Source organism: Erpetoichthys calabaricus, chromosome 9 (assembly GCF_900747795.2).
Source record: "Erpetoichthys calabaricus chromosome 9, fErpCal1.3, whole genome shotgun sequence".
Taxonomy (NCBI): domain Eukaryota; kingdom Metazoa; phylum Chordata; class Cladistia; order Polypteriformes; family Polypteridae; genus Erpetoichthys; species Erpetoichthys calabaricus.
Genome location: NC_041402.2, coordinates 32,422,536 through 32,445,973, shown reverse-complemented (window position 1 = coordinate 32,445,973; position 23,438 = coordinate 32,422,536). Strand labels below are relative to the sequence as shown.

General features: G+C 38.1%; 1 protein-coding gene across 1 annotated transcript in view; it reads right to left on the bottom strand.

The window, feature by feature from the left end:
* Positions 1–1,085: 1,085 nt before the first annotated feature.
* Positions 1,086–23,438, bottom strand: part of aars1 (alanyl-tRNA synthetase 1) — a 39,975-nt gene continuing 17,622 nt past the window's right edge. Inside the window, exons 10-21 of the mRNA XM_028809244.2 lie at positions 22,504–22,628; positions 22,097–22,241; positions 19,910–20,088; positions 14,226–14,339; positions 12,394–12,600; positions 7,367–7,551; positions 5,669–5,777; positions 4,986–5,099; positions 4,675–4,794; positions 4,506–4,592; positions 2,606–2,719; positions 1,086–1,398 (exon numbers count right to left, since the gene is read on the bottom strand). Coding sequence (XP_028665077.1) covers positions 1,213–1,398; positions 2,606–2,719; positions 4,506–4,592; positions 4,675–4,794; positions 4,986–5,099; positions 5,669–5,777; positions 7,367–7,551; positions 12,394–12,600; positions 14,226–14,339; positions 19,910–20,088; positions 22,097–22,241; positions 22,504–22,628 — 1,685 coding nt within the window. The 3' untranslated portion in view covers positions 1,086–1,212. The remainder of the gene's footprint in view (positions 1,399–2,605; positions 2,720–4,505; positions 4,593–4,674; positions 4,795–4,985; positions 5,100–5,668; positions 5,778–7,366; positions 7,552–12,393; positions 12,601–14,225; positions 14,340–19,909; positions 20,089–22,096; positions 22,242–22,503; positions 22,629–23,438) is intronic.

The window sequence follows — 23,438 nt, the reverse complement described above, 5'->3', positions numbered from 1 at the left end:
TCAAGTCAAAATTTATTAAAAATTTTAGCTCGTCTTGCAAAACACTCGTAAACCGAGGTTCCACTGTACAGTTGATCCCTTATCAGTCTCAGTAATTCTGTTTATTTATTATCATTTTTCTGAACTGTTGCTGTTATATCTTTGACTTGGATGTTATAGGTGACAACAAGTAAATAAATAAATGAAAAGATATTTTGGTATGTGGTTTGTGGCAGACAGCTGGAGGATGGAAAGACCGGGAGAGGAGCAGTACCTCCCCAGGAACACACTGGTGGATGTCGGGGCCACGGGAACAGAGCTTGGAAGATCAACCTTGTGGGGACCCGTGGCCACCATCAGGGAGTGCCTGGATGGTTCAGAAGCCATGGTATTCTGTTGTGGCAGAAGTGCTGCAGGAAGGTCATCAGGGAGCACCTGGAGAACATCCGGGTGCAGTATAAGAGGGGCCAGGAGCTGGAGTCGGGTGGAGGCGGCAGAAGACTTGAGAGAAAGAGAAGTAAAATGGACTGAGCATTGTGGGTAATTTGTGCACTGTGTGCTGTGCACAAGAGAATTGATAATCGTGTGTGTTTGGACATCGTGTGTCTCAGAGTCTGTCTGTAGCCGGGCTGGTCTTCTACAGTTTTAATTTTAGGCTGTAAAGTAAAAAAAATTAAAACTTTAAAAGGGGGTGATTCTTTTATATATGTAAAAATAACAAGGCTACACAGAATAGAAATATGGATACAGAACAATTATATTAGAACAAAATTATTCTGCATTTTCCAGTTTATTCAGTAAGCCATGAAAAGTACATCACAACCGGGCACCATGCGCTCTGCCAACTGTTAACGCAAAGAGATAACTGACACAAAACAAGCAGCAAGATGTGCTTGTTGCTTGCACCAGCATCTTTGCTCATATTTCATTTACATTTTCTGGTAATGATATTACAAATATGATGCAACTGTATTAGACACTAGCAGCCCAGAAACATCAGTCACTGAAACCATTAAGATGAAATGAAGCTACACCTGACAGTTAGAAAAACACCACAATTCAGGTGTCCCATCTGTAACATGACAATGGCTTTAAAGGGCAGCCGCTTTTTTTTTTTTATTATTATTTTTTACTCTTCTGCATCTCCAGGAATGTCTTTTTTTTTTTTTTTTTTTCTTCAAACAGCACTGATCAGTGGTAACTTCAGGACGGATGTGCAGCTTGAATTTCTTTTTAATTTTTCAGATCTCCCAGTTTCAGGTGTGCAAAGTCTTTAGCCATCTGCAAGACTTCCTGGAGGCATCCTGTATTCCTGCCGGTGGCCTGGGCTGAAGTATCCTTTCCACCACCTTTGCCATCCATTAGTGTGCATACCTGGTGTACCCATTCATTTGCTTTCAGACCACGGTCTGCGGTGTCCTATAATCAGGTGACGCAAACAAATGTATCATGAAAATGTTAGGCATAAAAACCACACACACCACTTACTTCAACATGGCAGTTGGGACAGGAGCATCAATCATCCTTCACATTCAAGAACAGGTCACCACGGGCGGTGCACTCTCAAGACATTTTTTAAGTGTATGTCTCACCAAGCCAGATGGCAGTTTACTGTACATCTTCCTCAGTGGAGGAGCTGTACTTTTTCCTTTGCCCATTGTGCTGTTAAAATGTGACCTTGTGCCACCATTACGCTATGGCAGGTTGTGTGGAGTAGTGGTTAAGGCATGGCCTACAGCAGGGGTCCTCAGTCACGGTCCTGGAGGGCTGCAGGTGTTTGTTCTCACCTGGTTGCTTAATTAGAAAGCAATTCTTGCCAATAATTTAATTTCATGGCTTGTTAGTGTTTTAACTCTACTATGTCAGGTCATTCTTATATCCTAGATTTTCTTCCCCTTTCTAAGGATATCATCAAAAAGATTTGAAGGCTAAAATGGAGGAGTAATTCTCAGTCTTTCACTTTTTTCTCTTCACTTTCCTTCCAAGTATTTAATTAAACCCAATAGTGCATGATAAATAAACACAGGTGTAAATGGTAACACGCTAAATGGAGAAATGCTGGTCTCTTTTGTCATTTGCATGTTATTGCTAATTAGGAGCAATTAAAAACCAAGAATACAGCTGTTTAAGACTAAAATAAGCAATAAGGGTTCAAAATCTTAACGAGCGAGACAACTAAAAGTGAAGCACCTCTTATTAAGCAACTGGGTTGGAGCAAAAACCTGCAGCCACTGCGGCCCTCCAGGACCGTGATTGAGGACCCCTGGCCTACAGGGTTGTGGGTTCAAAACCCACTACTGACGCTGTGTGACCATGAGCAAGTCACTTCACCTGCCTGAGATCTAATTGGAAAAACACAAAGAGATGAAATGTAACCAACTGTTTCTCAGATGTTGCAAGTCACCTCGGATAAAGTTGTGAGCCAAATAATATGCAGTAATATTAATAATAATAATGTTTCTCTGATTGATTGTGGCTTAACTGCTTAAACGTCATCCACTCAAAAGATGGAAGAATAGTTTACCTACTTCACCAAGCGTGTGCGTTTTTAACAGCCATTACAGAAATCCTTTAACAAATGAATCCCCGCTAATGAAAATGGCTCTGGGAGCTTGGTGGCACGTACCTGTGGCACCTGACATAAACATGTGATTTTCTCCGCTTCTGAATCAACAGCAAACAGCATGGCTGCAGTCTGGGGGGAGTTTGCTTTAAACAGCTTTAGAGACTCGTTGAGGGCCTGCAAACACAAGAAGTCAAAATCCATTCAAACATGTTAAAACCAATTTGAACACATGCTTGCCAGATATCAGTAGGCTGCTACACTTGAAAGTACTCCGGCACTAGATGTTCATACTGTGAGCAGATTTTTAAAGGTGACTCGTGCCAAGTGTGTAATGATAAATCATTTTTATTGTTGTTGAATGCATAATAATGGTGGGAAATGTGCACAAAGACCTGCACATCATCATGTGTGGCTCAGCTCCAGTCTTACTGAAGGAGTGGTTGAATTCTTTGGCTGATGACAACAGCTCAGTCAGATATTCACGATGATTTTTTGTATTAGTATATAATGTATATGGAGAAAAAGACACTGAAATCCTTGATATTCAGTTTGACTAACTACCTCATGTCAAGGAGCAGAAAACAACCACCACCCCATGCACTCTTTTTTGGTATATACATTTGGGTGAACAGTTTGAACCAGGCAAACAGAACAGAAACCACAGAGTGCACTAAATCAAAAGAAAACCACATTCGATTTGCCACTGCTTGACTTTGTTTTGTTCCAAACAGAATACATAAAAAAAAAAAAATAACTGAAGGAGACATTGGGACATCTTGGCTGTTAGCCAACCAAAGAATCTTGATGGACTGAATGGTCTCTTTTTGTTTGTCAAATTTCTTATGATCTTATAACAGTTATCAAACCTGCTTAACCCAATTCAGGCTCACTGGAAGCCAGAGTTTACACGGGCAGCAGTGGTCTTAAGTCTTGGGAGGGGTATCAGTTCATCACCAGTGGCCCACTCTCACATTAGGCCAAATTTAGAATTACTCAACATGTATTTCTAAGGGATGTGGAAAGAAAAAACTGAAGTACCCAAAGCAAAATCTTCCATCGCGTTTTAATTATTGTAAGTAAGAGATGGTTAATTCTTGTGCTGTGTGTGCCAAAAATGTTTGCTTTTTCCTTTTTAACAGTCATACGTTTGTACTATACATCATGTAATTCACACTCTTATTAGTGTTACATATAATATCCTCTATATTAACAAATGATCTTAACAGAGTAGCACAAGGGCACTTAGGTGGTGCATTCGCATCTCAGGCCTCAGACAGTCTGCACTGACTTTGCTCATTCTTCTCTAGGGGCTCCAAGTGGTTTTCTTTAAGTAATCCGACTTCATCCCACATCCCAAAGGACAATCTTGTTAGCTTAACTGGTAACCTCTATTGCCTCTGTGTAGGGGTGTAAGTGAATCTGCTCAATGACTGACTGGCACCCATACTGGGCTGGCTGATGCCCCATCTCCAGCGCTGCTGGAATGGGTTTCTTCTGTGAGTGAAGCTATATTGGAATAAGCATGTTGACAAATTGAAATAATAATAAAAACAGGCATATTAAGCCTTCTGCGGTGGGCTGGCGCCCTGCCTGAGGTTTGTTTCCTGCCTTGCGCCCTGTGTTGGCTGGGATTGGCTCCAGCAGACCCCCGTGACCCTGTGTTTGAATTCAGCGGGTTAGAAAATGGATGGATGGATGGATATTAAGCCTTACAAAACAGTTAAAGTGAAGGCTGCAGCCAAACAGGATCCCCAATACTATCACTGAAACTGACCTATGACATCGAATGTAAACCTGACCATATGACAGACTCTGAAAGCAATCCAGCTTGAGCTATAACTGAAATAACCCATGATGCATATCTGGCTTCAAGCATATGACTTAAGATACCTTCTTTACAGTTTGCCCTTTCATCTTAAAATGCACCAAATGAGAAATCTCTGTTGGACATTGAGGTTACCTTTGCAGAAGCTCCATTTTCCATTTCCATTACTATTAGTGGTTGATTGGGATTGCTATCAATTAATTGCTTTGTTTTTTCCAGGACCTGTGATGGGAGAACAGATTAATTAGTCTCATTTTTTTTTCTTTCTGTACCATTAATTAAACCTCAGGGATGTCATACTTACTCTTTTCTGCACATCTGCTTTGCTGCTCCTGTCAAGGTCATCCATGGTCTTCTTCAGCCCCTTCAGAGTCTCCCTCAGCGTATCCTTCTGCCACTGTGCAATCACTGCTGAACCAAGCGTCTACAGCAAAACAAAACCCCTTTACTTGCAGTACATGCACAGCTGGTTGACATGCTTTTTATAGTGACTATAAGTCACTAGGGAGTTTCAGGATTTGCAGACAAACTCATGAACACTGAAGATCATGGGAAGTTAGTCAATTCTGCAGTGGACTACTGTTCAGCTGGTGTTAGAAATGTGTCTAATCTCACCTCGGTCATATCAGCAATTTCCTTTTGTAGATCCTTGTTGGGAGCAGTTTGAACATGGACCTTCTTTTCAAGTTCAGAGAGAGACTGCTTCAATGAATCAGCCTTCCTTATGGCCTAAGGAAAGAAAAAGTTGCAGCGAAAGAACAAAAAGACTTCAGCAAACTCGAGTCCTGTAGAAAGTGCACACCAAGGGAGTCAATTTTCTGACTTTGTAACAACAATAGAATGCCAATGGATATCCCACTGCACCATCATCTTTAACCAGAAGCTCAGTCCTTTCTGGGACTTGCATTTAGGCAACGACCTGCACTTTTTAGTTTTCTGCACAATGTTTTATATTCTGTGCTGCTGTTAGACAGAACAAGCGAGTCTCCCTTTGGGATTAAGTAAAGTATTCTCTTTCATTGCAGTGGGACAGAATGGAATGCACCACTGGAACTTCATCAGCTGATTTGCAACAGTATACCCATAATGCACTTTTCCATCATTACACTTAGTCCACAGACAAAAAAAATTTAGACTGTTTTGAAGACAAATGGTGAACTTGTTTCCAATTAGGTGGACCAATCTAATATAGAGCTTTGTGTATATATATTTCACATATATTTTGTATTAACTATGGGTTCAAATTCTACCGTCTTATTTTTCTTTGTCCAATAGTACTACTATCACAGATTACTGACCTTCTGGGCTTCAGGACCTGTCACAGCTACAATGCGGCGTATGCCCTTAGCAATGGCCTCTTCAGAAACAATGACAAAGGGTTCAGCGTGAATAGTGTTGAGCAAATGCCTGCAGATATATGAAGAACGTATGTATGCCATTAATTGTATAGTTACACATCATTATATTTTTATCAGATGTAAAAAGCCATAAACATTAAAAAAAAATAAAAATAAAATAAATAAAACCACTGATGCATGCCAATACTGAAAATTGCTCTTAGGTGAATCTAAAGGACTCCCTACTAGGAATTATACATTTCACTAATGGATACAGGTAGCTGAATATGTTATTATTTCTTTTTTCAAAGACTGTCCTTTACTTTTAGGTAAAGTTTCTAGAAGATATTCTAATCTCTTGCTCTTCAATAACTTGGCATCAGATAGCACAGTCAATTTTATACACAGTGGCATTTCTGGAAAATGTCTGTAGAGACGCAGTACAATACACCACATTGATGTCATCAACACAGTGATACTAAAGAACAGCAAACAATTAAAAAAATACTCCAAAATAGTCCAGACAGACTAGAAATCACAAGCTTGACTTGCTAGCTTTCCTACCTCCTAATTAGGATAGTCAGACTGACTTGCTTAGCTTCTTTTCTCCCACAAGTTAGCCTTCCTCAACTTGCCTTCAAAATCTACATTCACCCCACAGGCCATTCATGCCATTTTCCCCCACAATGGCCTATAATAGTTCTCCCCAACTGCCAGTGTGGAATTCCTCTTCTCTGTCTGTCCCTTTCCAAGCACTTCTTTCCTGGGCCACCCTGATGCTTCTTACAACACTAACAATGTGAATGGAGTAAAGTAGAGAAGTGACAATTCTTTCACACACCCTCAGACTTCATCTTTCATAGCTGAACATTCACTGGGTTTTTTAGGCCGAGGTGGTGTCCACTTTAAGTTTTTACAAAATAGTATTATCTGAACACAAATGGGGTGGCACGGTGGCGCAGTGGGTAGCGCTGCTGCCTCGCAGTTGGGAGATCTGGGGACCTGGGTTCGCTTCCCGGGTCCTCCCTGCGTGGAGTTTGCATGTTCTCCCCGTGTCTGCGTGGGTTTCCTCCGGGCGCTCCGGTTTCCTCCCACAGTCCAAAGACATGCAGGTTAGGTGGATTGGTGATTCTAAATTGGCCCTAGTGTGTGCTTGGTGTGTGGGTGTGTTTGTGTGTGTCCTGCAGTGGGTTGGCACCCTGCCCGGGATTGGTTCCCTGCCTTGTGCCCTGTGTTGGCTGGGATTGGCTCCGGCAGACCCCCGTGACCCTGTGTTCGGATTCAGCGGGTTGGAAAATGGATGGATGGATGGATGAACACAAATGTAATAAACAGTAAAAATGCAGCATTGTAACAATATTAGTTTTATACTTTATGACATCAACTGATAAGTAACTAATTCTGCCTTAAATATTTCCTCTTGATCATGTAAACATCTAATAAAAAGATATGACATGAAAGTATCCTTTGAAAACATGCAGCATTACTTTTAAGGGTCTAGATATTTTGTATGACACAGGTTTTTTTTTTTTTTTTTTTTAACATGTAAACCTCACACTATGAATATTAAATCAAGACAAATTCTGAGCAACAGTTTAACTTAATATACAGTGTATGATAAATTTAGCATGCTTTAACAAAAATAACACTGAAACGTACGTTCCTCCACAGAACTCGATCGAGGTTAAGGACCCAGCTGGCCCACTGGGGTCCTGCAGCAGATCTTGGACAGAAATGCCAATGGAGACCACACGCACTGGGTCAGGGTAGGTCTCATCAAAAACGGCTCTTAAACCTTGAATGGCCTTGGCTGAGGCTAAAGCAGCATCCAACGCATAGACAGGCTAAGAAAAGAAAAAACACAAAAACACACACACACATAAACAAAGCAAAACTCAGTTGTTATCAGTTAACAATCAAGACAAGAATATACTGTGAATCACTGTTAACTTACTGGATAGAAAATATACACCAGACAAAAGTCACTAAAATTTGGATAGATTTTTGGTCAGAAATACTAGAATTAACATTTTAAAGGAATCTGTTTATTTCTGTTTTAACTGTTAACCATTTAAACCTGACTAGTGTAGCACCCTTCAAATCAAATCTTTGAGGGTTGCTAAACAGTTTGGACTGAAACTGCTAAGATTGCTTGTAAATGTGAACCACTGGTTTGCTAAATAAACAATACAGTACAGTCACATATAAAAATAATGCACAACAAATATATAAGATGTTACGTATGCCCATCTCACAACAGGGTTTTGGTTCCATTCTCTGCTGGCAACCTGTTTCACAATAAGATCTGTCTGATAAAGCTTTGGAAGCATTAATTATCCTAAAGAATAGTTCTGCTAAATGTTAAGTGTGGCGTGGTTTCTACAATTTGAACACAAAACATCAGTACAGTGCATCTGTTATTGTAATATTGACAACAATATTGTGCATTTGTACACTGGGGCCTTTCCATAACATGTATGTTCTAAAGTAAACTAGGGGGCTCCGCCCCCTGCTCGCTTCGTTCGCCAACCCCTGGTGTTGGGAATGACAAAGAGCGTGATGTATGAATGAGATATAGAATAGTGTGACGGTGTAGATGATGCAAATAGAAAGCAAACAATAAAGTGTGTGGCACAGTGTAAAGGTTTATTGGAAAATTTCTTTGTACACGCCGTTTAAGTGTAAAAGGTAATTCTAGGTCAGAACTTGAAAGGTCAATGAAGATGGTCATTATCGTGATCAGAGTCAACTTTGTCAGAGCTTAGAAACAGTTGTGTCTCTCCAGGAAGTAATGGAATGACTTGGGTATTTATGTTTTCCACATTAATATTTTTTGGACATAATATAGTGCGTTGTGTTAAATGGGGCATTTGGTCTAATGAGATTGCTGTTCCAAATCTCTCTGTAACTAAGTCGTCGCAGATAAAGGCTTGAGGAATTGTAATAATATGTGGCTGAAGTCCATCTGTATTGGTGAGTGTACCATCTCTCAGTTGTAATAAGCAATTGTTATGATCTGGTTCTGGACATCGTATCTTTTTTACTAACTGTATCTTTTGAAAGCAATGCCAATTGTCTGCGTATTTTAAGGTGCACTGAACAATAGCTGAGTGCATGGCATCTGGAAGAATAGCTAATCACTGTTTAAAATCTCCTCCTAATAAAAGTACCTTTCCTCCAAATCGAATATTATTATTCATAAACGTTTGTAGAAGTTTATGAATGGTGTTGAGTAAGTGACTTCATGCCATTGTACATTCATCAATAAACAACATTTTTTGAAGACGGATGTCACGTGCAGTGCCACCGTTAATGTTCATAGTGGATACCGATTTGTAGGATTTAATGCAGTTGATAAAGATTTCACTTTCAGGTACATCGTCAGTTAGAATCTTCTGTAGATATTCAGTATATGAATGTAAAGAAGGCAGTCTAATTTGACCCTTTTGACAACAACGTCTAAATGTATTACTTGTATTGCCAGTTGTTTCTTCAGGGAAGTGAACTGAATGACAATGATTGCAAATGACATTCATTAATCCGAATGAATTTTCCCGGTGTGTGTTTTGCTTGTGCCGTTTGAGAGGCGCGTTGTTGCATGTGTAGTATTTGGGACGTGTTGTTTTGGAGCTGTAATCGATTTGCCTGTGCTGTGTGAGACGCCCGTTGTAGCCTTCCTTGCCGTTAACGTATGTCTGAGACGGGAGATGTTTTGTTTTGAATCCGTGCCTGTTGCGATGCAGCACTTTGATTGATAGTTTGCGTCATGTGGATCCAGGATGTAGATTTGTGCATATTTGCGTTGTTGATTTGTTTCAGGGTGCACTGTTCCAATGCGATGCAGTATTTGTGCACATATGGGAAAGCAGTATGGGCCATTGCCTTTTGGTGGCCTGATATTTACTAAAAGCAAATGAACTATTGTAGGATCTAACGCAGTTCATAAAGTTTTTACTTTTAGGTACATCGTTAGTTAGAAGCTTTAGTTGAGCTTTGCGTTTTTGGAGTCGAGACATTTTTTCTTTTAGAAATATGGATAAGTAATAAGGAGTATTGCACTCACTGTTAATATGGAGACTTTTCTGCGGTTGAACGGTTAATAGTGCCTTATTGTAATGAGATCCACCTATGCTGCATAGCCGTCTATTTTGTTGTTTCTTTCGTGTTCGTGTGTTTGTTCCTGTTATCCTTTCCTTTTCGTTTTGTACCCGTGACCGTGTATTCATGACTTGTTTCTTTCTCAGCATCCGAAATATGGATAAGTAATAAGGAGGGTCGCAGTCACTGTTAATATGTTTCCTTTTCTGCAGTTGAACGGTTAATAGTGCTTTATTGTAAGGAGATCCACCAATGCTGACACCTATGCTGTCTAGTGTGAAGGTGCTGACGTTCACTTTAGAATATGTGGCTTTGGGTGTGACTTCTTATGGATGTGGGTGGGGGGGGGGGGGGGGGGATTGTTGAGGATTGTTGTTGCGCGAGCGTCTTCTTTCTTTTTGTGTTCTTGTGTCTTGTTGAATCCCCCTCTTTGTGTGTGTCCCGTCCCTCGCTTGTAGGGTCTGTAGGGTGGGTTTGTGTTTTTTTTTTTGTGTTCCATGGGCTTGTTGAATCCCCCTCTTGGTGTGTGTCCCGTCCGGTGCCTGTGGGGGGGGGGGGGCCTTGCTGTTGTGTTTTTTTTTTTTTTTTTTTTTTTTTCCGGGTCTAGTTTCGTGTGCAATGTGTTTCGTGCTTTTCCTGCGTTTGACTTTGCGCCTCATTTCTCCTTTTTGTATGTGCTCACTCCTTTTTTCTGTGGTCTTGTCCGCCACTCGCGGCCCCTCATCCGCCTTTGTCGCCCTCTTTTCTCCGCCTTTCTCCGACTCTCGCGGACTCTTTTTGCGCCTGCGCCTCTCGCGGCCCCTCATCCGCCTCTCTCGCCCTCTTTTGTCCGCCTTTCTCGACTCCTCAGCCGACTCTCGCGGACTCTTTTTGCGCCTGCGCAGTACGTCTTTTTGCAGCTACGGCCCATGGCCGGATGTGCCTGCGTCCATCATCCGGTTTAGCATTCTCGGTTAGTAATATGGATGTTCTGTTTAGAGTTAAAATTAAATTAAAATCAAATAAAATTTTATTTGTCACATACAATTATACACACAATATGTTGTGAAATGATTAGTTGCTAAACTCGAAGTCTTGTATTAGAAGAATATAAAACAGAATAAACAAAAAAATTGTACAATGACAGCTTAAATAATAAATAACTTGTTATGAGAATTAGCTCTAAGGGGTTCATGTAGCCCTGAACACTGTCCTTGCTTCTTTCCACTGTCTGTCCACATCCTAAACTTCTCCTCCATCTCTCTTAAGTGATCTTCAGGCAGCGATCGTATTTCCCAGACCACAGCACAGAGAAGAGGCCATTGTCAGGGTGGCTGGTATCTCTGCTAACTTTCTGTGCCCTGCTCCAATACTGATTGGTGTTCATGTCCTGGAAGTTGAAGACATTGCTGGGTGTACACTTTCTAGCTGACCGCACCTCTCTCTGCGCAGCCTTGCCGTACCACTGTGTAATTTTTCTAACCAGGCTGTAGTTCTTTCTGTCAGAATACCATTGATTGTGGGTATATAGAAATTCTTTTGTATCTAGGAGGACAGGCAAAAATCCCTTGTAATGACGTTTTCATACTTTCTTCTCCAAGGTGTCAATATGCTTAGATTATTACTGGTAACCATAATTCAACTGAACAGCTCAGATTCTGACAAAACTAAAAACAGAATCTTCTCAGATATTGGTTTGTTTTTAACAGTTGCATACTAAATATGTGGCATAAAACCTCATCATTCAAAAGTATCTAATAATTACAATTTAACTATAATTTGAAATGCAAAGTAGTGCCAAAGGCTACTTCACATCACCATGCTGAACAGACTCAAATCTGATTTTTTTTCCCTTAATGTGACACAAATCTGATGTTTTCAGGGAGGGCTGTGTGGACACAGAAATCCACCATTTAAAATCAGATACGAGTCACTTATGTGATCCAAGATCAGATATGTATCTGATTCGTGGCCATGCAACATGAACGAGAATGTTCAAAATCAAATTCATGTGATTTTTTTGCCTATACACATGGGCTGACTGCTGCTGTCATAAGCCAGTCATGGTTCCTCCATTGCTGGCTCCTTTCTTGTACCCACAAATCTCTTGGTGCAGCTGTGCCAGCAATAGCTGCAAAAACAGCAATAGTTAGCCACCTGGCTTTTGTTTTGCCTTCTCGGCGTAATTGCATACAGCTGATGAACTGTCTGCCCTCCTCTGGAGCAAAATGTGACGCATACACTAGCTACTAGTGCGTCCATTTTGTCGGTTTTAATACAATTAGTCGGCTCTCAAATATGATGTTTTTTGTTGCTGGTGACACAGATGACTTGTAATAATAATAATTCTTTGCATTTATATTGTGCTTTTCTCACTACTCAAAGCGCTCAGCAATTGCAGGTTAAGGGCCTTGCTCAAGGGCCCAACAGAGCAGAGTCCCTATTGGCATTTACGGCACAAATGTATCAGATGTGTTCACATTACAGTTAGATACAGGCCATTTGTACTTATGCATGTGTACATGAAGATAAGCAAATCTAATCTGAGCAAAATATCGGAATGGAGCAATGAGGCTTATAATGTGAATGTAGCCAAAGAGGGATCTTACCTTTGCACTCTGAATCATAGAGCATACAATCTTCTCTGTCTTGTGAATTTCTTCTGTTGACATGGCTCCCTTTGCAGTAAAGTCGAAACGAAGCCTATCTGGCGCCACAAGAGAACCTCTCTGATCAGCCTCCCCAAGAACAGAGCGCAGGCCAAAATTCAAGATGTGTGTGGCTGTGTGATTACTCATGACTAATCGTCGCCGGGCCTAAAACAAATTCAAGTATGGTCAGTCAGTATTCATAAAGATTAATATGACAAATAATCATGTTAAGAACGACAAAACCAAAGATCAAACTGTTGGGCAAAAAACAAAAAAATATATAAATAAATAAAGACTAGCAATTGCAGAGATTGCTATTAATAAGTTTAATTGACCTTTCATTAGTTTGATGGTTTTACAGTGTTATGTTTAAGAAATGCTAGACATTTAATGCTAAATGCATATTTACAGCAACATTACACTAACACAAGCTTTGTGAAAGTACAGCCAAGTGAAGAAGCCAAGGTTGTGGCAAAACTGAAATTATTAATCCAGAAGTATACATTAAACTGAGTTTGGTGATAGATGGCCTTTTTTAATGAGATTTGAATTTACTGCCTTTTCTGGCACTGGGAGGTGTTAGTGGAGTGTGCAGCAGCCATTTATTTAAAATATGCTCTTATTCAATCTGAAATACTTTGAAGCATCCTTATCCAAAACCAATATTCACACATGCATAGGTTATACAGAAATGTTTGCATCACAAATTTATATTACTAGTCATTTATTAAAGCATTTTTCAAGTTCACACTCAAATTTATTGCCACAAATAGAGCACAATTAAATTCTTGCTTGTCTGTTCGACCAACATGCAACACTGAACAAATTCATAGGATAAATGGATACATTTGCTACACTCATTTTTCTGCCAGATCTCCATTAACATCAACTACTTAGAAATAACGAGAAACAAGTGCATGTCACCCCATGGACTCCTGCACTCCAACCATACCTTCAATAACCTTGTCATCACTCCAGAAACTTTCCCTTAGATGGCATTTTGAAGGCTCAAAAGAACTGGAAGTTCTAGGCCGCACAGTGGATGGGAAAGAACAGTCCACCCAAGTTAAACGATTGCTTACAGTGTTTAAAACGCTTGTCATCTCAGAATGCTATTCTGACGGCCAACTGTGCATATATGCTAGGACATGGACTGTTCTGCAGGGCTGCGAAACTAAGTGGGACATTACAAATGAACCACAGCAAAAGTTATAGCCATTTTCTTTTAATTCTGACTGATGTACAGAGCGTTTTGCAAAATCCTTTGTGCAACTGTGATTGTTTACATGCAGTTAAAAGGTGTTTAACTAAAAGGATTTTTGTTTAATTGATAAAGTTCCCCATTGATTATGATTTAACAAAAACAAATAACTTGGCTTGATGCTTTTTATTAAAAATGAAAACACTGCGATGTTCTAAAGATTAAAACAAAGAATAAAACAAAAGCAAGGAATCAGCAGAACTGAGATTTAGCCCACATAACTCTGAATAAAGGTTGCTTTTAACTACTACATCTGTTGTGGAGATGTATGAAATCATCTTGAACAAAATGAGCTACAGAAAGGATACTTGGCTGGCTCTTCTGAAAGCTTACCGTGACGGTGCTGTTAATTTCCTTTAAGATTAAATTACGGTGAGAAGCACTGGCAGGCAGTTTAGCCTGATGGATGAGATGTCTGACTGCATTAAGTAAGTGCTCAACAGACCTACATGTGACCCTTCTTCAGATTTAACTTTGTTTTTCTAGACTGCTACAACTGCAGGAGAAGATTATGTAAAACAAACGTTACCTCATCAATGTGTAGCTGTACTTTGTCACCAACTTTCAGTGTCCCATATACAGTGCCAATGTGCAGAACAAAGCCACCTCTGACTTGCGTATTCTTTACAGTGAACTCCATTTTCTGAAAAGAGCAAGAAATAGACATTTAGAAACAACCAAATCCTTTCAAAATATTAAAACAATATGCTTATATACTCTTCAGAGTGCAGCAATATGCACGTCATAATAAAAAAAAAAAATGTATAAAAGGTATACTGTGTGCCACATCTCCGATTGTATGGGACTACCTAAGCAAACTAGCTGAATTATCTTTTTCATATTAATAAATTAGTTAAGTCAAATGTCATCTATTATTTTCCAATCTTCTTATCCAGTTTGTGGTCACAGGAATGCTTTTTTAGTGGTGTTTGAAGCAAGGTATGAACAAACTGTGGATAGGGCACCACAGGGCACACTCACACACACTGCCACCGTCATATGATACCTGATTTATACATGTAAATGGACATTTTATTATTCTGAACCATGTAGAATGTAACCATCTTTTAAACCCACTTTATCCAAACTTACAGTTGCAGAGTGGAATCTGTCTTAGGAGGACTAAGTTTGAAGCAGGAGCCACTTCCGCATGAGGTGTCATTTATAACGAAAACTAATTGGACATTTTCATATATAGCCTGAAGATGGAATGGTGCCCTGTCCAGGGGTTGTTCCTGCCTTCCGCCTGGCTGCTAGCTGGTGTAGACCACATATACCCCACAACCCTCCCCTGGAAAAATAGGTTGAGGAGATGGATGGATGGATTTTCACATACAGATGAACATTTTGGAGGAAGTGTATATAGTACAACTAAAAATACCCAAGTTCTAATGTGCTAAATATTTTGTATACTCTTCTTAACTTACAGCATGTCTACTGTCAGTCTTTAAAAACTTTATTAAATAGAATATTTTATTGAATTTATGGAATTTGTTATGGGCAACCAGGTTTTTCCCTGCTTTGTTATGGGGTACCAGATTTAGCACCTACAAGCTTGTTTTTTTCCCCCCATTTGTGTCCCATGAATAATATTTCGTCTAGAACCTTATCTGACACTTCAGAGACAAAATGTGGCCCAAAAACAAGCAGACAGGTAGAATTACAAACCAGTCAAAAGTTTTAGAACACCTCAGTTTTTATGGTTATGCACACAGTTTGTCTTAATTTTTCATGAAACAAAGCATAGAACAAATAAACAATGGCAAATAAAAAAATAAGTCAAAGAATCATCAAGTGTACAAACTTTTACTCAAAATTTTGATCCACCAAAGTAGTGCCCTTTTGTTGCTATAAGAGCCAAGCTAGTCACTTTGTGCAAGTCACCAACTCTGCCTCCAGCAAGACATATCCAGACCACCGCACTTCGTCCTTCATGTTTGACAATTGGTGTCACACACTGAGGAACCATCCTGTCACCAACTCAATGGCATACAAACACCCTGTGTGATGAACCGAAGATTTCAACTTTTGATTTGAAGGTACATAAGACTTTCTTCCAGTCTGCAGGAGTCCGCAGCTGGTATTTCAAGGCATTTAGTGAATGGCTTTCTTACTGCCACTCACCCTGTTAAAGCTGGAGCACAAAGTCTCCACTTCTTCACAGTACAAACTGACACTTGCTTTATTCGACCTGCACTGTTAAGCTGTGAGGCGACTGTCACACAAGCTGGTGACCCTCAGAAACACGTCTTCTGACTGGATTGTGACTTTGGATCTGCCAGATCTCTTCCTATCAGAGTTTGTTCCAGTTTCCAATCGGATTGTGTAGGACACCACTGTACTCACTGATACTTTGATTTTCTTTTGTAATTTCTCTAAATGCAAGGCTTACACTTCTAAGTGTAATAATGCTCTGTTCAATTTAATTTGTTAACTGTTGTTTTCTTTCCATTATCACTGGAATATTGTCCACGTAGTACTTCAGAGTGTGTAGTTACACAGTCTGTTCAAACTCTACTTTCACATAGACAGAGGGTTTTAACATTAGAATTACCAAAGCCTACAAAAAACCTCGTAAATCCGGCCCACCTTAAATCCCTTCGCACCTCTCCGTCAGTGTCTTTTGTCCTGTAAATGTGCCGATAAAGACAAGCAGCAAGCAGCCTGCTATTCCTTCCCCCCACCGCCGCAAAACGTGCACAAAGTTCTCCCAGCTCATGCCTTGATTGATTATCTGGGAGTGAAGTGCTGGAGTTTTAAAATGGAAATACTATATCGTTATTTGGAACACATGCATTTCATGTGTGTTCCGTTTCTACAATAATCTGTGTAAACACATCTAAAAAAACAGAAACGTTTTTCATATTTTAGTAATAAATGACAAAATGTAGACATAAACTATATAATGTGTAAAACCTGAAGTCCAAAGATCAAAGAAACACTTTCACAAAAGGTTCAAGGATGATGCAATCCGTGACGTAGTGGCAAGAACTACTGACTTGTAATCAAGAGTCCCTGGTTCGATCCTGACTGTCTCATATATTTACTGTTTTGAGTAGTGATCTGCTCTTATTGCTAATATTATACAATAAAAACATACATTTGATTTGTGTTTGTAACAGCCAGTGTAAATTAGTTTTTTTCACTTTTATTCTCTCAGTCATGATTATGATACATACTACGCCATCCTCTCCCCCATTCCCTCAGGGTTCTAACACTGTTAGTTTTTACTTGAAACTGGGAATAACTGCAGGTGTGAGTGGTGTTTTGAGACAATGGAACTGGAAATTCTCTAATCTGGAGGGATAAAAGCTGGCACAACAACGCTGGTGAATCTGCCTTTTCATATCTCATTGTCACTTGATTTTTTTTTTTTTTTTGTATTCAGTTTTATTGAGTGTTCCTGCTTACGCCGAATTAGTATACACCTTATGGTCCACGATGTCAAAGCCACACTGACAAAAAAACAGAGAAATAGGTATATATGATATTCGGAATTACTCATTTTATGGCCTGTATAATACATTTCGGAAAACATGCCACTGATGTAACATTATTCATATTCATTCGCATTCCTTCTGTGGTTGTAATCAGTGACCGCGTGTTTTTTTTCCCCCCGATCTTTCCCAGTCTAAACATTTTGGTGCATGGTGGTGTTTCTTTTGAGATTTGTTATCAGCCTTCACACATTATACAGTTCATATCTACATTTTGTCATTTATTACTAAAACATGAAAAACATTTCTGTTTTAACAATGTGTTTACATAGATTACTGTTGTAGACACAAAACACACATCAAATTATTTCCCCTTACAATTCTGGGTAGATCACTCCCAGATAATCAATCAAGGCAGGAACTGGGAGAACTTCTTGCCCATTCTGATGTGGTCATGGGATGGTATAGCAGGCTACTTGCTGCTTGGGCTTATCGACACATTTACAAGACAAAAGAGGCTGACAGAGAGGTGCGAAGGGATTGAAGGTGGGCTGGATTTATGAGTTTTTTCGTAGGCTCTGGCAATTCTAGTGTTAAGTAATCAACAGAAGTTGGGACACCTGTGCAAACTGCTTCAACTTGCAACTTCATTTACTTTAATTGCTGCAGAACATCTGTAGGTTGTAACTTATTACTTGTTCCCTGAAGAAGGCCCATTTATAATATTCTGAAATTTCCTTTTTTTCAGCTTTTGCAAACCTAAACTTTAAATTTAAATGTCTAGAAGTTTACTGCTTACCTTTTCATTATTTTATGTCATTCATTGAATTTCAACTGATTAAATTTGAAGAAAAACTGGAAAAACAGGTATTCTAAAACTTTTGACTGGTAGTGTGTATTTTTGTTATAGTAAGTATTTAGTCACTGGTAATTTTTTTTTTCCCCCAGAAGACCTGACATACAGTATATGAATTATTAGCTATTTACACTACAATATACACATTCTGGAAAATATGAAGTATACAAAATTAGCAAGAGAACTGATGCACTTCTATGGTAAACAACAAATTGTAAAAGGTACAAATGGTGTTACATTCAGGTGTGTTCAGGGAACTTTTGAATGTTATGGAAAATGATCTTTATTCCTGTTCTCGAAATTATTTATTTTTAGAGTAATGTAAATACTGTATACATGTTTATTTGCTCTATGTATAAAGGCTTGAGGGGCCATGCTTTGGGAGCGTCTTATTCTAAGTATTTTTTCCCCCGTTGTTTGCATTCTTTCACCTTTACATTCATAACAATCATTTAACCGAGTGGTGATGATGAGCAACAGGAGACAGTCAAACAACCTGCCAATTTAACATCAAGTTTCTCCACATGTGAGACTCTACTGGCATTTCAATACTTTGTGTCAGGGATCTGTTTTGTCATGAGGAGTTGCTATTAGGTGTGTAAAAGAGAAAAATATAAAAGTTAAAAATAATCTCCCTCTCATGGTAGATTTAAAACAGTAAATGAATCAGTAACTGAGGTTGTACAGAATGGTGCAGACAAAAAAATCATTTTACGCAAACAAACCAAGAAAAGAGAAATCACTGCTCTGCAAGCTTTACTGCCCTCTACTGGCCTTTTTGAGAGATGATTTTAAAAAATTGCCAATGCTTTTTAAATGATGATGACAAAAGGTACTTTGTGTTATATAAAAACGCAGACTCCACTGTTCCCCAGTCCAGTGCTCTACGGCTACTTTACTTGCCGTTTTAATGCTTGTTAAATGGGAGTTGTAAAATTTTCAAATTTTTACAGCATTCTCATCTGAATGAAAACTGAACTTTCCTTTACAAACGTCTTTGAAGAACAAGTCTACCAGACTTTAAAGAAATCAATCCATTGGGTGCAGAGTTGTTTTACATGGACAGACAGATGGACATCTTCACATTTTAAGCAAATGTACCTAAAAATACTGTATGCATACACAATATATACAAACATTAGAGTGCTTTACACTGAACGCACAACATTTGGTATGCCCCATCTCAAATTAAGCACAATGCCAAAGATTTAGGGCTCTGAAAAAAGCAAACACACATTTTAAATTGATCAAAATGTAGATTAATGTGTATTTCAAGATATTTAATTTATTTCCCTTTGTGCATAGATTGAAGTATTACACTGGACCCTTACCATTTTTTACTGAAAAAATGCAGATCTTTTAATAGTTGCTAACAGCAAACATGTCAGATTTCCTGCACAAAGTAAATAACAAAGAACATTCGGCATTTATGAATTTATTATTATTATTACTTTAACAGTTGGTGCAACGCGGTCATGATAAAAATGCTATATATAAAAGAAATTGGTATTATTTTTGGAAGAGAGGTTTATTGAATGTAAACAAATTTTGTTTCCAGCACCTTATTTTTTAAGGACACATAACTAAAGAATTTCTATTTGAAAATAATAAAACATTCACAAAACTGCTAAATCCAATTCTGGGTTAAGAGCCTAACCTAGTAGCACAGGATGCTAGACATGATGAAACCCTTGACGGCACACCAGTCTGTCATAGGGGCCACCCACACACCCAACCACACTCACACCTGGCCAATTTATAAGCACCATTTAACCTTACCTGCTGATTTTCTGGGATGTGGAAGGAAAACAAAATAAAAAAAAAAGTTGCTTTTTGATAACAGTGACATTTAAAATTTCAGTATACTGTTATATCCTTGGCTCCCAACTTTTTACCCCAGACAATAAAAGAGTCTCTTACATCATCAGAGCTGTCATCCTCACGGACCATGTAGCCTTCATCAAATATCTGCCCTCCTTGCTCAGCATAGAAGCTGGTGCTGTCCAGCAACACTCCACACTCCTGGCCAGTGGTCACCTCGTCTACAAACATCTTCTCCCGCCGCAAAGCCAAGACAGTCCCCACAGCCACGTCAAACACTGAATGAAGGAGGAACTACAGTTAACCAGGTCACTCGAAAAAATACATGAACAGCAAAATCATGGAAGCATAATTAATGAATATATAATGAAAATATGATACATTTTAAAATTTCTTTAAATGGTTTCTCCTTCCTGTATCAGATCATTGCCTTTTCCCAGGCTGCTGCACCTCTAAGTCTAAATTCTAGAGTTTCTGTTACAGGGATGACCGAAAGTTGATTTAGTAGCAGTGATAAAACTTACACATTTGGAAGGGGTTTCTTTGGCAAAAGAAATGCACAAAAAATTTTAAGTCTTGGTTTTAGCTGAAAATAATGTAAATATTAAAATCCATCCATTCATTTTCTATCTCATTAAACTTAATCTAGGCTTGTGGTGGTGGGTGGCAGGTTGGAGAGCCTGAGTACATAGGTGCAAGGCAGAAATCAAACAATGTTCAATAATATATACGGTACTACAACAGCGGGATGGATTTACTCATCTGTCACTTGCTGCATCTCTCTCTCTCTCTCGAAAACACAAACACATCACTGTCTGTTCACTAAGAATACAAGTAGACACAAAACATATTCAAACATAGTTTTATAGGATTTTAAATTAAGAAGAAATTATACTATATGGGGAAACCAATTTGCTGACAATGTAAATACTTTCTTATCTTTCATTGATCAAAAAGGCAATTTGTTATTTATACGTGACAAATTATTTAGTATACAAATTTAAAAATCAAATTGTGCTTATGTTGAAGAGTGCTTCCCGGGTCTATAAACCCTTTACTATGCCTTCAGATAGTGTTATTAATTAGTTACTAATTAAATTATTGTCCTAATATACCTTTTTCCTGCAGTGGATTTAATCCATTTTCCCTTTCAGTGTGACTGTGTAAAGATCAAGCCAAAGCTTTTGCTATTAATAACCTTTTAAAAGAATTTAAAAACCACACGTGTCTGGTTTTTAATAATTTGTTTGTGACAAACAAAAAATGACACAAAGTGATTTAATCTTTTAAATAAACAACTTCGGACACAGTAAGCATTATAATCCTGGTCAGGGTCAAATGGAGTGCTGTAGGCAAAGAAAAGCAGAAAGATCACTTTTAAAAATATATATATATTTTACTTGTATTTTCAATGTGTGCCAAGATAAATAAGTGATCTAGTTTTTGTCAGTAAAAATTTAATCTGTTATTCATACATGCTTACATTGTAAACTGAAAAAATGCAAGTCTGCTACAATGTTTTCTGTACTTTTCTAACATTAACTAGGATCCTATTTGAATTTAAACATATACTTTTAATTATTTTGTACCATATTAGTGCTCATTGGTAAATAAGCATTTTACATTGTCTGAACAAGATAACAGACTCCTCAAATAAAACATGATTTATATGGAACTCATTTTTAAATATTTTTGTGATCATGTTTTATTACTTTAAATTCATCTCAAGTAATAATAATTTTAAAAAATCATTCTGTGCATTGATAGAGTATGCCCTTAAATTCAGTGAGCAAAAACTGGATACTTGGACTTGAAAACACACAAGTTTCAAGTGTAAACTAGAAAGAACTATTTTATACTTTAACATTGTAAGGTGAACCTACAAGCTAGTAAGCTCTTTTTCTTGGACTTTCAAAAAATATGGCTTTTACTTCTTCTTAAACTTGAAATTAAGAACCAAATTTTATAACTTCAGTAACACCAAGATCTATAGTTATGCTTTCAGCTTGAAAGATCTGAGTATGAAGAAATATTTTTTTTGGTACTTGTTTTATAAAAAAAATAAATTTCCTAGCAGAAGCTATAACTACACTGTCAATGAAAAGAATGCATGCAACTATCTTCCAAGACAATATTTAAGTAATGCTGCCTTCAAAAGAGACTCAAAGTCTACATACATAGTAACAAATTACAGGAGGGAAGCCTACAAAAGCACATAGTATGGTGGACATATTAGGTACATCATGTGGCATTCCTGACAGTGCTAAATACTTAAAAGTTGATTACCATAGTTTCCAGAACCATCAACTCTATAACTATATTTGGGAGAATCATCAGTGGGCTGAAAGCCTTTGCACCGCAGTTCTTCAATAGCATAGATATCAAGCATGATGTGATCGTCATCTCCTGTACCTTTTCCTTGAGACTTGAGCTAAAATTCAAAAAAAGAGTAATTGTAAAGCATGCAGTATAGTTTTCACTTTGAAAATTTGGAAGTTCGAAATGTGTAAGAGGAACACAAATTAAAAGGTGCATTAACAAGTTCACAGGACAACTTTACAACTTTTTTTTTTTTTTTTTTTAAATTATAGATACATGCCAAAAAAACTAAAACTACTGGGAAATCAAAACTCCATCAAGCATGTGCTGTTAGGGGCAAAGATTTCATCATTTGTCACTTTCTCATCGTTCACCTGTGCAGTTTTTTTCTCCTCCTCAAAACCGTCAAGATCAATCTTCATGCCTCTCTCCTCGGCAATGAGAGAAGTAAGATCCAGTGGGAAGCCATAGGTGTCATAGAGTAGCCAGGCAGTGTCACCTATAAATGTTTAAAAAAAAATAAGCAATGTAGAGCCATTAACTGCATTCATTATGTAAAAATACATCATTTTTTCTTTATGATTAATTTTCTTAAACAAATGTTCAGAGTTCTTAAGGAGTCTCACTGGTGCACAGAAATTGTTTGAGAAGGTGCATCATTATATGGCTATGATGTAATCAGAGCTTAATCTGACAAAGAGGTTGTTTGTGTAAAAACTGGAAGAGATGAGGCGAAGAGGTAGGTAAAAAAATGTGTGATTAAAAGCTCTGATGAATGGCATGAGAGGAACAAATCTCACAGCTAGGTATACAAAGACTAGGTAAAGCTGAACGAGGGAGTTTGGGTTAACAGTTTAACTTGGATAAATCATGAGAATACGTTAATCTAGTTGTTGTCTACATTTTGAAACAGCACATCAAATTGTCTCTAGTTACATTTAAAAGAAACACTACCAACAAAAAAATAAATTCACTCAAATAATTATCTGCTGTAAATAATCATGATTGATAGAATCCTTAAAATTTGCTCAAATGAAGTCTCAATTAAAAGGATTGTATTTAAAAAATATATATATTTTTAAACATAAATACTACAAACTAATGTAATTTAACAAATTGTAGCAGATGCCATATGTAAAGATCTATAAACTAGAATTGTCCAGGATACCAAAATCAGTTACTTAAGACTTGCAAGCAAGTGCAGGTTTATGTTCCAGTCAAAGTCATTGGTTAGAAGGTAATTAGTGCTGTTAAAACGAACATGGTAGAATTGTTGATGGCAGCTGTGGTGGTTCCAGCATTTTTTAAA